Source organism: Vigna unguiculata, chromosome 4, assembly GCF_037176805.1.
Source record: "Vigna unguiculata cultivar grain cowpea cultivar isolate G323 ecotype 2 chromosome 4, ASM3717680v1, whole genome shotgun sequence".
NCBI classification, from domain to species: Eukaryota; Viridiplantae; Streptophyta; class Magnoliopsida; order Fabales; family Fabaceae; genus Vigna; species Vigna unguiculata.
In genome coordinates this window covers 45,384,974-45,398,962 of record NC_140795.1, presented here as the reverse complement: position 1 = coordinate 45,398,962, position 13,989 = coordinate 45,384,974, and the positions used below count along the sequence as shown (strand labels likewise).

The 13,989-nt window shown below is 31.6% G+C and overlaps 2 protein-coding genes across 2 annotated transcripts; one reads left to right on the top strand and one right to left on the bottom strand.

The window, feature by feature from the left end:
• The first annotated feature begins 4,903 nt into the window (after positions 1 to 4,903).
• LOC114182337 (ATP-dependent Clp protease ATP-binding subunit) lies at positions 4,904 to 6,550 on the top strand. Its single transcript, XM_028069197.2, has 2 exons — positions 4,904 to 5,471; positions 6,058 to 6,550. The coding sequence occupies exons 1-2, from the start codon at positions 5,016 to 5,018 to the stop codon at positions 6,331 to 6,333; spliced, it is 732 nt and encodes a 243-aa protein (XP_027924998.1). The 5' UTR covers positions 4,904 to 5,015; the 3' UTR covers positions 6,334 to 6,550.
• On the bottom strand, positions 6,484 to 13,247 carry ABCB28 (non-intrinsic ABC protein 8). The gene is made up of 16 exons (XM_028069196.2): positions 12,830 to 13,247; positions 10,649 to 10,836; positions 10,435 to 10,458; positions 9,930 to 10,031; positions 9,553 to 9,643; positions 9,170 to 9,270; positions 9,029 to 9,079; positions 8,813 to 8,941; positions 8,500 to 8,562; positions 8,147 to 8,426; positions 7,787 to 7,935; positions 7,608 to 7,697; positions 7,396 to 7,530; positions 7,253 to 7,309; positions 7,115 to 7,171; positions 6,484 to 6,915 (listed from the first exon to the last, which is right to left on the bottom strand). Exons 1-16 carry the CDS (start codon positions 13,191 to 13,193, stop codon positions 6,676 to 6,678), a joined length of 2,121 nt encoding a protein of 706 aa, XP_027924997.1. The 5' UTR covers positions 13,194 to 13,247; the 3' UTR covers positions 6,484 to 6,675.
• Positions 13,248 to 13,989: the final 742 nt, after the last annotated feature.

Below are 13,989 nucleotides of genomic sequence, written 5' to 3'. Positions count from 1 at the left end.
TTCACACATTTAAGTGATCATTGCAAAAGAGGTAACAAGATGCAACAACAACATCAACAAGAGGATAAGCTAATGTAAACAATGGATCATATTATCATTCAAATTAAAACCATACACATCATATTTAACCACTTATATATATATATATATATATATATATATATATATATATATATATATATATATATATATATATATATATATAAACACCAAACACTAACTCGATTATTTGGATATATGCATCTGACATCGGATCTCATGTGGCCTGCACCTACGCATGATTCCCAAACTTTGCAGAGTTTGGCCTCAATGGGTTATCACCCAACCATTAACAAGGTAAATCCCCTTCACGCCTAGGACTTGATCTAGTCAATGGCTAGGATCTCCTTCATCTCTTCACCACATAATCTTCTATTCTCTATTTGAGCTTGAGTAATTATTAGAGAAAGGATACCAATCCGATAATGAATCTTTATGTCAATGCATACACTAAACTTTCACATAGAATTTCTCTTTGAGATTATTTCCATATCAATAAAATTCATACTTATACTCACTACTCAGTCCATATCATGGTAATAAAAGCTATAGAATTCAAATTAATCATACTAGATACCTTCACACATATTAAAAACAACAAACAGTGAAACAAGATAATTAGCGTTGAGCGTCAGGTTCCAACCTTGAGCGTCATTTGCCTCACATTGTTCAGCTCTTAGTGCTAACTCCCGCCGCTTAGCGTCCATAAATTAAATCACTTATAGGCTTGCAGAGGTCCCAACCCCCAGGCACCGCTCAGCCAGCACTCAACACCAAACATCTCGCATTTGCGCTCAGCAGTGGCATTCAGTGTTTATCGCCTCGTATTTTTCAGCACTCAGTGTCATATTCCACGCTTAACGCCACACTAGAAAATAACACAGTTCTGGTTTTTGAGAAATTTGATACCTATTTTTCATGACTCTATATGGTATTCCTACAATGGCATTGGTTCAAAATAGTTTTAAATAGTAGTAGGTGATACCAATTGGGGTCATGGCTCAGGAATTCATTCTTCTCAATTACCCAAGAACTTAAGCAATGTAGTCAAACTTCAATTCAAGCATAACATCACAATTCATCAAATCACAACAACCAAATGATCAATTCTAATTACAACACAAACATGTATAATGCTCTCATCAAATCTAGCAATAGATAGCTTCCCTTACCTGATCAAAATTCCCAATTCCAATAGTGACCTAAAACCCCCTTTTCGCTACTGAATGTGTAAATTAACGTAGAAATACTCAGACAGGATCAAGGTACACCATCAAAACCACTAATCAGAGAAAATTCACAAGGTAACCTCAGAATCTACAAAAGATCCATCATTGGTCACATGCAAAGGAGAGAAGAATTGACGGAGAATAGAGCAGAATATCAACTTATTCAATGAAGGAAATTAATCGGATGAACTTAGATATCTCTTCGCAGGGATCGCTCTCGCAATCTCTATTGTCAAACATAAGAGAATACAATAAGAAATTGTAGAGAGAAGGGAGAGAGAGATTCTAGAAAAAATGTTTCTAGAGAGATATAATGTTTTTAAGTAATGAGATCGTTTTATGAAATTTTTATTTATATTTAAGCATTTATTCATTAAAATAATAATAATATCTCATTATTTTAAAACATTATTACTCTTAAAACAAGATTTTCTAAGTTCTCATGTATGTTTTTGTAAATAGATCTGTTGATGAAGATAAAAAAGAAAGATCACATGCTCATTAATGAATACATATTATTATTTATTTTCTTTACTAAATGAATGAGGAGTGTGATTAGTGATAAATTTGATGTGACTCGAATCATGTTTACATCCTAAAAAGGGTGATTCACCTATATACTTTCTTACGTCAATTTTTTGTAGAGATTGATAGAATAAATTGAACCTAAGTATATTTCACACGCACCAAAGAATTAGGTTTTATATTTGTTTTTTATGCAAATTTATTACTATCAATTTATAAAAGATAATAATATTTTGACATCTTTTTCTTACAATATCAGATAATATCTTTTAAGTGATTTTAAAATATAAAAAAATAAAAAAAAATGAAAAAGTCACTTAGAATATATTATCTCAAGATATAAGAAAAAATTATGTTTTTATTAAAAAAATCATTTTTCGTTTATATATGATGAATTACCCATTGTTACAGCATTTATAACTAACACTACGACATGTTATCATTTCTATGAATTTTTTAAAAAAAGATCACATTTACTTTGTATCACATCACATGCAAAGTTCCATAAATGTTATGAAAGAGCAAAAGGGTATATTGCTCCACGAATGCAAAGTACAAAACCAACCCTTTGAGACTTTGATAGTGAGGACCTAATCGATTTGGTGATGTGAGAGATGCCACTCCACTGCCCAATAACACGACACACCCATTAATGATGTTCTACGTCTTTCTGGCCAGACAGGGAAACACCTCCATGTAAATGTTCCCTTTGTCAAAAACTTCACATATCATTCTCTCCACGGACCTCCTTCATCACATCTTTTAAACATCCTATTCAAAAATTCATTTTATTTTTGTTACATAACGAGTTTACTATATATCAATTATTTAATTTAAGTATGAATTTAAGTTTTATATAAGTAAAATTAAAAAAAAGTTGAACATTATATAAAAATAAAGATGCATAACTCATTATTTTATATGTAGATTGTGTTTCATTAGTGTTACGTCTTTTCAGTGATCATCTCTCGAAATACCTATTAAAATGAGTGTAAATTTTATTTTATGAAGTGATTTTTTTTTCTTCTAATGTAAGTGGTTAAAATATACTTTGAATTATGGTCCAACCCTTTTGGTGACATTTGATAGCACGAAGAAATGAGTTAGGCATTGGCCCCTACAACCACTTTGGTGAATGATGTGATTTTTTTTAAAGAAAACTTTGGTACATTATGGCTGCATGTTGTGCCATAATTGCTTCTCATATTCTCTAACACAATGATGAATTTAATGCCAAGACTTTGGAGCAGACGTGTGGATGCCTAAAACAACAACATTTGCTTTTCAAAAGGTACTTTAAAGGTGTGAGTATATAAACCATAGTGCCAACCCATTTTTTATTTTGCATTAATACAAACATGGTTACTAAAATATTCGATTTTTTTTATAGTTACTGAACTATCCTCGGTTGGCCTTTGAGAGTGAAACTATTTATTGATTGGGTTTGAACCTTCACATGCGATAGAATTCAGATTTTTTACTGATTTTTTGTATCTGTTATTTTTTGTTGAACATTAAAAATATACTATATTGATATTTTAAATATTTTTTAAATATATTTTAAAACGTTAAAATCAGTGAGAATTAATGTATTATGAAGATACAATAAGATGAACAACAATAAAAAAATCAGCAGATAATCCAAATTTATTTATTGACCAAACTTTTTGTGAAAATATTAAATGTTTAAATGTGCATTTATTCACAAATTTTTTGTGTAGATGTATAAATTCTGCTATGGGTGTATGATGCCTTTTAGTTAACCTATCCCTTATCTACATATTTTTTTTTAGAATGTGAAGTTTAAATTTAAAATAAAACTCAAATTACCATTTATAACTAAATATTTTATTTTACATTAGAGAATACAAATATTGATTGAGAAACTATAATAAAAATAATTTTTGCAAAACCTCATTCCCTACTTATAATTGATATTTGATCAATGATATGTTCCTCTCAGTCATGATTTGTGGAAGACAAATTTTCCCTTTTCATTTTCTTAAGAATTTCCATCTCAAGGTTTTTTCAAACTTCAAATGAGTTGGTTTCTTCAGTTTGATACGAAAGAAATTACATTTCTCTATTAATTTTTGCTTCTTATTTATTTTATTTTCTGGTCATTTTTCTCTTTTTTTATGTATGCCTGATTTTTTTTCACCCTCCTAACCTAACTGGATACCCACAATTTGTTTTTGAAAGAAAGCCCACAATTTTTTTTTCATGATTTGAATATGGGCCTTTCTTTTTGCACCCTTCTTTTTCTTTTTCCTCTGAACAGTTTTTTTGAAGCACCCCTCTTATCTTTCTTATATTTTCTATCCTTTTCACACTTTCTCCCACCTCCATTATGCGGTATTACTTTTTTTTTTCGCTTCGAAAATTGGACGAAAATTTAGTTTCTATCTTCTACAAAGGATAATCCTCTATTTAATCCTTTTATAAGATCTAATTAAATAATTTACAAAGATTAAAAAATTTAGTTGATGCAATTGGTAACATTAATTTTGTATTGAATTTACAATAGAATGTAATCCTTTTTTTTTCTAGGATTTTCCTACAAAGAAAAAGTTGATACTGCAATAACAGGGCTAGTTCAGTCTAGTCAGTTAAGAATATTGTATGAGCCCAATTCTCAATTCTTTTTTTTGCCATTTCTTCCTCCACATCCATAATTTCAACTTGCATTCCCATAAACAAACCGTTGGATTTTGTAATGTGAAATTTAAAATACAATTTTGTATTTTAAGATATACATTTCGAAATACAAAATGAGTAATTTTGGATTTTAAGATATACTTTATCACCAGAAAACTATCAAACTTACACGCCTTAATTTTGTAGCATCCCATTTTTATTGAATTTCTGAATGAATTGAACTAATTTAACAGAGAAATGTAGTATTGAGATCTAAATGGATTAATGGAAAACAAAAATATCACAGTAATCCCAGTTGTGATAGAATATCTTAATTTTGGAAAACAATGAAATCCTATAAAACATTTCACACTGCCAAGTGTCGATTGCCTATTGCACAAAAGTGAAGACCCCACATCGAAAGATAAGATTCATAGCCACAAGCCTAACCAACCTCACATATCTTCATTCTTTTGGTGGCTTCAAAGAAACACCTTATGATTTTGCTAATTCCATTTTTTTCATCAACATACATTTCTAGAGTTCAACCTTTATCTCTGAGCAAGTAAATCACACACACCATAGATGAGTTGCAAGATAAACTCCATAACTTCACCAGTACTGTGCAAATTGTGCACCGAAAAACCAAAGCATAGAGGAAGAAACACCATCTTATTTTCCTTTTCCTCAAGTGGGAAACAGCAGAAAAGCATTTCCACCAGCACAAGGATTGAAAATCCAGCATCAGAGGCTTACACTGTCAGTTTCAAGACAGAAAAGGGTTGCAAGCTTGCAATTTCAAGGTACCCTGACTTTGAATATGATGCAGAGGGTGGAATGGGAACTGGGGTTGCTGCAAAGGTTACAGAGAGTGGTTCAGCCAACAATGATCTTCATGTTTCATTTGATCTTGAAAGTTTGTATATTCCACCATTGACAAGTTCTACTGCCAAGTTTCTTGGATTGCCATTGCCACCATTTTTGAAGATTGATGTAGTTCCAGAAGCATTACATGGAAGTATTAACCAAGAATCTGGCAAGGTAAAAACATGATTATGCTTCAAATTGAAAGGGTTGTGCATTGTGTGTACAGCTTTTAGTGCCTAGGTAGTGTTTGTTTCAACCTTTTTTTTTTCTTGCATAGAGAAGTTAACAAATACCAGGATTGAATAGGCATGTACAGTCTTTGCAAAAGTTTTTATACTATCCATTTAGCAGAAATAATCTTTGGTATGATTTTTGAAATAGTTATTACAAAACTTAAAAAATTTATCACATAAATAATAATTTGTGATTAAATGATATTGCAAAAAATTTCTCTACCTCACTGTATATTTGTATAAAAATCAATTATAGAAGCTCCTACGTGTAAAAGATTTTAGATTTTCTATTGGTTTTTTCTGTGTTATCATTTGATTGTATCTTTGAAATACACAGATTCTAATATTTTAAAATATATTAGAAAAAAATTTCATATACCAATCTTAATATATTTTTAATATTTAGTAAAAGACAACACAAACAAAATAAGTAGAGAATCTGAAATTAAAAATAACTATTATAACTGTCTTGTTAGTTTTGTGTCAAAACTGCTCAATTAATGATATGATTGTTTTGTTTTTTTAAGGTTGATCTTGATTTCAAGGCCAAGTTTTTGTTTTCTGCTGGTAGTTTCTATAAGGCTCCTCCACTGTTGGTGAAGACAGTGTTAACATCTGAAGAAACAAAAGGCAGTATGAAGAGTGGAAGAGGAATGAGATTGGATAAAGAGGGAAAGTGCAGACTGGTTGGTGTAGCAACAGTTGACCCTATCAATGATTTCTTTATGAATTCCTTCCTTGGCCTCCCAACTGAGTGCCTTGCAGAGTTAAAGGCTGTGATCTCCATTTCTTCGTCATCTTAAGATCTCATCACAAAATTTGGACATTTGTTGAAAGTTGAAACAGAGTCATAATTTCTAAGTTGGAAGATGAATGTTAAATAGTAGAAGATGATATACAATGGTAGAAACTAGAGAGAAGTTACCCTATTCAGCCTTGTACAACACAATAGGTAAAGCAAGTATAATGTACTAAGAAAAGAAGAGTGAAGTCTAATACAATATTCATTTACATTTATTATCCCATTCTTTTCCGCTCTCTCAATCTCTCTTTTTCTGCAAGTCTGCAAGCTAATTATCCAGCTCTATGTATGGTGCATTGCTATTTGGTATAACAGAACATATTCACACTTTTATAACACCAATTTATTCAAAAAAGGCAAGCCTTTGTGTGCCAACCAGTGAAGCATATTGGCCATTCTTAGCCAATAGTTCAAAATGAGTGCCTAATTCTGCAACCCTCCCCTCAGAACACACTGCAATTTGATATGCATTTTGGACTGTGCTTAATCGGTGGGCTATTACTAATGTGGTTCTTCCCTTCATCAAATGGTTGAGAGCTTCCTGGACCAAGCGCTCACTCACAGCATCCAGGGCACTGGTAGCCTGCACCACCAAAGAATGTCAAAATCAAGACATGCATAAATATGATCATATCAGGAAACAGTGGTTGTTTCCATTATTAATTACTGATCTTGTTCTTTGTTATTATATCTCTTCTTCACTATAGATAAGAGTACTCGTGTGTACAAATCACAAACAATCCTCTCCATATAGAAAAGCATAGAATTAACAAAAATATCACCTCATCAAGTATAAGGATGGGAGCATTCTTTAGGAGAGCGCGGGCTATAGCAATTCTCTGCAATTCAGAAACAAGAGTCAACAACATTTGAATGTGTCCATGTGTAAAACGCATAAATATACGTGAACTCTAATGTACCTGTCTCTGTCCTCCACTCAATAGGCCTCCACGCTCACCAACAAGTGTATCATAGCCCTTTCAAAAAAACAAAATTAATGATAAGAACGGTTTTTCTTTTGCATCTATATAAAAGCATCTGCAAACTCAGAAGACAAACCAACCTGTGGTAGTGAAATTATAAAGTCATGAGCATTTGCAGCTTTTGCTGCCTTAATGACATCTTCTTTAGAGACATCTTCATCTGGAAGCCCATATGCAATGTTTTCTCCAACAGACACCGAAAACAAAACAGGCTCCTATAATAAAGAAAAATTTATAAGGAAATCAAAGCAATATGTTTAATATCATACATAAGATTCTTCTTATTCCTCACTTGATTTACAATAGAGACAACCCGGGCCCATTCACTCTTGTCAAATGTTCGGACATCCTCTCCTGCAACCGTTATACAGCCACTTGTTGGCTGCAGAAATGATGATTACTTTTTATGTATCTATTTTCAACACAAATATCCATGAAACTTCATCTCATAACATAAACTGAAATCAAAACCTCATAAAAACGAGACAATAGCTGGACTACTGTACTTTTCCCTGCACCACTTGGACCCACCAGTGCAGTTACAGTTCCACATTTTAGTCTTAAATTTAAGCCACGTAAGATTTCCACATCCGGCCTTAATGGATAAGAGAAATATACATCTGCAGTATAATATGAGCATAGTCATTGAAAGAGAAGGAAAAAACTAAAAGAAGTATACATTACAAAATATATCACATTACTATGAAAATGTTATGTTAGTATTGAAGCTTCCATTGCAAGAACACTAGCAAACATGGCAGTTGATAAGGATGAGTCATACATTAAAACAACACATTAAGAGGGATACAAACAAAATTGCAATAAAGATACCTTCAAGGCAAATATCTCCGGACCAAGCTAAGCTGAATAAATTGCTTGATGTTTTAAGAGCTGACATAAAGTGAAAATAATTTTTTTGGTTATTCTCGGTAGAAATATTGGACAAGACCCATTTATAGTTTTCATCATCCACTGTTTTTTGTCTCAGTTCTCTTTCTAAGCCATAAGCCAGGGCATCGTCAACTTGAACTCCAGAAAAAACAGAGTTGATCCTCTCAACAGCAGCAAAAGTTCCACGAAGATCTCCAAAAGTATTAACCAGTCCTTGAACCTAAAAGCACAATATCAGACAGGAAGACGACAAAATATAAAGAAAAACAAAGTCAACAACTAAAATAGCTCACAGCAAATGTTAAAGTGAAAGTATATCCAATAAAAGATGCCATGGTTCCAACAGAGAGTTCACCCTGAAAGCAAGAATTAAGGGCAACTCAGAAATATTCAATGGTCAAATCAAATCACCATAAAAAGCAATAAGAGAAAGATGTATATGATCATAGGAGAAAGTTATATCAGAAGAAATAATGCATATACTGATATAAGTAGCAATAGTAATCATGATTGACATTATGTTGCAGAAGGCAATTCGAGAAAAGACCATGATTAAATTTGTAATTATATAGAGAAAGACAAGTTTTAAAAGCTAGAATTGCTTACCGCTTTAACCTTGCTTCCTCCAAGACAGTATAATGCTATTAAAGAAATATAAACTGCAACTCTAGTTAAAGATTCATTTACAGATTTGAAAGTCCCAAGCTTTATCCCACTTGATTGGAAAGATAGAACCTGCATCAAACAAATAAATAACATGGGAGTTTCTAGAGGATGCCATACCCTTTCTGAAATTGGCTATTGGTCCTTAAATAATCTTACCTGATTAGCAAAAGAGAACATTTGGCGCTTTTCACCACCAAAGGATCTTACCTGTAAGCATATATGTCAGTTATAAATTGGTGGCATTACCAAACACAACCCAAATGTTTGTAATAGAGCCACTAATTAATGAGAACTCACTGTTCGAATGGCAGAAAACGTTTCAGTCACACAGTCAGATATAGATGCTTGGACCATCCCATGTGCTTTAAAAACTGGCAATGTAGATCTCTTGTAGATAGCTACAGAGAACCATAATGAATCAGCGCCAGGGAAGAATACATGAAATGGAAAATAATGTTTCCCAGTATTTTTTTTTTTACAAATTACTGTGTTTACTGTTTAAGCTACATACAATTGTCAGCTTGCATATAAGCCATTTAGGAAATTATGAAGCCTATTACCCTATCACTTTAGAAAGGATGAATACAAGCTAAGTGAGTATATTCTGGTTTTTACGATAAACCATAACATTGTTGAACATGGCCATTGAACTGATTTCATCAGATAAAATGTAAACTTACCTATTGAAATGGAAACTGAGAGCATCAGAACACCTAGAATAGGTGCCAGTTGCGGTGATAAAGAAAAAAGTATGAATATGGTTCCAATGACCTACAAGAACAAAGAGAGAAGAAGCAGCAATGACACAAACGAACATGAGCAGCAAAATGCAAAGAAAAAATATGCAAAAGTATAACGTAGTGACATAAAAGAATAGAGGTTCTCTCTTGAAAGGCATGAAATCACTTCTTTCAAAAACCCAAACAAAAAAATTTGTGGTAGAATTTCACTCCTCAAGAAATGCAGGAAAGTCTATCGAACAAAGTGAAAAGGAATAAACCTTACACATGCTTAAATATAGAAAATATAAAGCTCACATTGGTGTAGAGTTGCTTGCCTCAGATAATGCCCTGAATCCGCGATCCCTTGAGACATTCTCACTGACAATATTTTTAAGAGAATCCAAATCAGATGTTAACAAACCTGTGAGTTCACCAACCTATAAGCAAATTCAAGAATGTGCAATAGTTTTTGCACCTACTTTGTCAGTGTACACTATCAAAGAAAAGAAACAAAATGATATTATTAGCTCAATAAAATAAAAATTATATATTTTTTAAATAATATACTGGTATTCATAAAATCATATTGGAAAGAGATTCAGATTAAGTTACAGCAATAGATGAAAACATAGGGATACAAAGAAAAGAGAAGACAGCAGCATTTAAATGAGGGAATGAAGACAAAGACAATAGAATACGACGCATAACAATCAATCAGGTCAAGGTGACAGAACAATGCTTACACTGGCTTACATTGTCTCAGCCCAAATATCTCAAGAGACACATGATAAATATGGAAAACTAAAAGCAGATATAATGTAAGTAATTTCATACACATACCTTGTATTTGTCAAAAAACTCAATCTGCACAAATAAAAAGAAACTATATGATTAATCAATCAAAGCAAAATAACTTCCTATCCAATAATTCAAACAGCCATAAATATTCTACCAATAACTATCTCCAAGCATTACCAATGAGAGAAATAATATTAATAAGTAACAATAAATAGAAAAACAAATTATCAGGACTTTTAGAAGGATTTAACTCTACCTTTTGAATCAATATTCTTCCGAAGATCTGAGCTCTTAATGTCGACATAATTTTCTCCCACACTATGTTCATGTTTATAACAAAAATGATAGTTGCAAGTGGCTCCAAGGCATACAGAAGTCCAATTTGAGTTAGCAGCTTCCACAACGGTTCAGGTCTAGCTCCAATTAGAACTTCAAAAAACCGTCCTACAAGAACAACAACGCATAAGAATGAATATATAACATGATAAACAGTTAAATCATGCATGAACGGTAGGTAAAAAGGAATAAAAAAGACCAAAAACCATAGCACCCCAAATGCCAAGAGTTAAACAAACTGCATTAAAAATTCAAATTTGCACAACACTCCAAGTATTTTCCATGAGAAAATATAATTTCATCACCCCATTTTCGACGAAAGAAAGAGAAAATTCTATTCCAGTTCTCCTAGAACAAATATTTACATAGCCAAATTATTCCCATATATGTCTGGGCACTCACTATAAAAAGTTGAAAACATAAAAATAGTTATATTAATATATATATATATATATATATATATATATATTCGAAGTTGAGTATCAAATTCTAATATTTCTTTCTCTTTTCATAATAGGTATTTCATACATTAAGAAATATTTGATACACGGGATTAGGTAAGATTTCATGTAATTTAGTATAAAGAATAGAAATTCCAGTATTGCTAAATGGATTCATGTGATTTGATGAAGCATGACAGCAAATCGTGGAATATTTTTTGATAAAATTCACGGGGAAATTGAAAATGCTTGGGAGTGAAAATGAAGAAATGTCTACACTACCTGGATTGAATCAGATACAATTTGAAGGGTTTTGTAAGTTCATTGATCGGGATTTATCAGAAGGGCTTTTTAAGTATATATATATATATATATATATATATATATATATATATATATATATATATATATATATATATATATTCCAACAATACTTATAAATAATTATATAAACTAGTTTTAATTTATGAGAAAAAATATTCATTTATTTGTTCTAAAACTACAAGTGCAATTTGTCTCGGCCTCGGCCTACATGTTTATCTGACACTCTGCCTATGTTTTGGTCATCCCTCTCACCGATACTTGACAAGACTTCTGGAAATATAAAACTGCTTTGAAAATTTGTTGAGAGTGACAAACTCCTAAAAAAACTGAAGGGACTAAAACTTGAAATAAAGAAAATAAAGAACTCAAATAAGTTCTTTCAAACCCGCTCGTGATCTTAATTAAATTAATCGTTAAATCACGAAATTTCAAACAAGACCCATCAATCGTTAATGTTTTTCTTCGATCAAATTAGTTCCCTCTCCACATACCTCAAATACTAAAGTAACAAACGATAATATACCCTAAAAAAATAATTTAGCCAACAAATACATATTCAAGTATCCGAACTAATTTTCAACTTTTAAATCTGATCCCAAGTTTTTTTTATCACTATAGAGAAGTATTTTTCTGTTTAACACGAAGAGTAATTTCCTTAGAGATTTCACAGATAATATTTCAAACCAAGGTTGAGGTTTTAACATTCCCAAAGTGACACAAATCGAAACCCAACCATTTTAATACACGTACCACAGCAAGCTAGTAGACATACACATCTAACCACGTTATTGAAAGAAAAAACGATATTTTTAAGAGAAAAAACTCTAAAAGCACATATCTTACATAATATATAAAGAAACCTTTAATCACTTTCTTCATACCTTACAACCTTCTTATACATTCCTAACTTAATTACACATACTACTCAAAGTAATTAATTTAATTAAGTTTTAAAAAAATATTACTAATGTATTAGATTAAATACAGGAAGGAGTTATTCTATGTTTTTTTTATATATATTTAGAAATAACTCATTTTCAGTTTTTCTTTAAAAAAGAAAAGTTTGGTTGAATATGCAGATTGTATTGCTTAACCAAATAGTTCAGAATATGGTTATGTAAATGTTACTTTCTTTCTGACAATGAATAATCCGTTATTAGAAAAATAAAAAAGGTATATTTTTAAGTGTTGTGATTATACCAAACGACAAAGATTCATTCTTTCACCATAAGAAGGTTTAAAGAAAGATAAAATAAAAGAGATTTTCTAAATTTGGGCAATTACTTAAAATTTAGGTAATTAGTGAATTAATTTAATTACTAGAGAGGTGAAGTTACCGGAAAAGAGGGGCATGGATAGGGTACAGGTGGAGCTGGCGAAGAGCGTGGCGGCCACGAGAAGCAGGCGCAGTTTGTGGTTCATGAGAAGCGAGCAGAGGAGGCTCCACGTGATCACGTTTTGCGGTTTTGCCTTCTCCGAACCCGACCCGAAAAGCTTCGGATCCGGGTCTCCGAAATTCGGGTCGGATGCGAGCGCGGCAACGTAGGCGCGTGGCGGAGGGAGGAGGAAGCGCGAGTGGAGGGGGCGAGGGAAAAGAAGGGGTCGCGGTAAGAGGGGTGGTTTGGTAATTTTGGTAGAAAGAGGAGAATGGAGAAGAAGACGAAGAGGGTAATGCAGAAACAGTGTTGCAGAAGAAGCCATTGGCGTTGTGAGGTGCAGAGAGACTAAGGAAGTGAAAGAAGAGAGTTTTTTGCTTGTGGGACTAATGATGATGGAAAGTGTTATTTATCCATTTCACAATTTATCCATTTCTGATTTTTTTTTACTTAATTTTGTTTTCTTAATTTTTGATTATATATAATTTTATACAATGTATTATGTATCATCTTTAAATTAACAAAAAATTAAATATATTTTGTACTAAAGACATGTTATTTTACTAATTTTTTTCTTTTTACAATCATGAATAAAATTGATGAGAAAGAGAAACATAAAAATAAGGTTAAATATGTTTTTTGTCCATCAACTCTCATTGAAAATTAGAATTAGTCTCTCTTTGAAACTTTGGTCCAATTTAGTCTTTCAATTTCAAAATTGCGTAAATTTAGTCCTTTTAACCAAATTTTGTTAAATTTATTCAACGTTTCAAATGTGTTTGATGATAGATTTTTAACTAATATTGAAGAAAAATATATCAAACGGTGTAAACATCTCAAATGTGGTCATTGAAGAATTAAATTACGTCAAAATTTTGAAAAAAAACTAATCCTAATTTTTACTGAAAATTTAAGAATAAAAATATATTTAACCTAAAAATATAAATGAAACATTAAAAATACAAAAGAAAAGTATAGTCCAACAAGTAAAATAAAAGTTAAGAATACAAAAGAAAAGTATAGTCCAACAAGTAAAATAAAAGTTAACTTAATAGTTATCATGACAACGAAATATATCTACGTATCTTTCAGAAAATGTGTTTGAAATTGATATAATTTCG

What these genes read in the sequence shown, in the direction of transcription:
- LOC114182337 (XM_028069197.2), top strand. Translation starts at nt 5,016, where the DNA reads ATGAGTTGCAAGATAAACTCCATAACTTCACCAGTACTGTGCAAATTG. An exon ending in TTAACCAAGAATCTGGCAAG is followed by an intron (nt 5,472 to 6,057) that starts GTAAAAACATGA and finishes TGTTTTTTTAAG; the next exon opens with GTTGATCTTGATTTCAAGGC.
- ABCB28 (XM_028069196.2), bottom strand. Translation starts at nt 13,193, where the DNA reads ATGGCTTCTTCTGCAACACTGTTTCTGCATTACCCTCTTCGTCTTCTT. An exon ending in GATTCAGGGCATTATCTGAG is followed by an intron (nt 9,644 to 9,929) that starts GCAAGCAACTCT and finishes TTGTTCTTGTAG; the next exon opens with GTCATTGGAACCATATTCAT. An exon ending in TGAGTGGAGGACAGAGACAG is followed by an intron (nt 7,172 to 7,252) that starts GTACATTAGAGT and finishes TCTGAATTGCAG; the next exon opens with AGAATTGCTATAGCCCGCGC.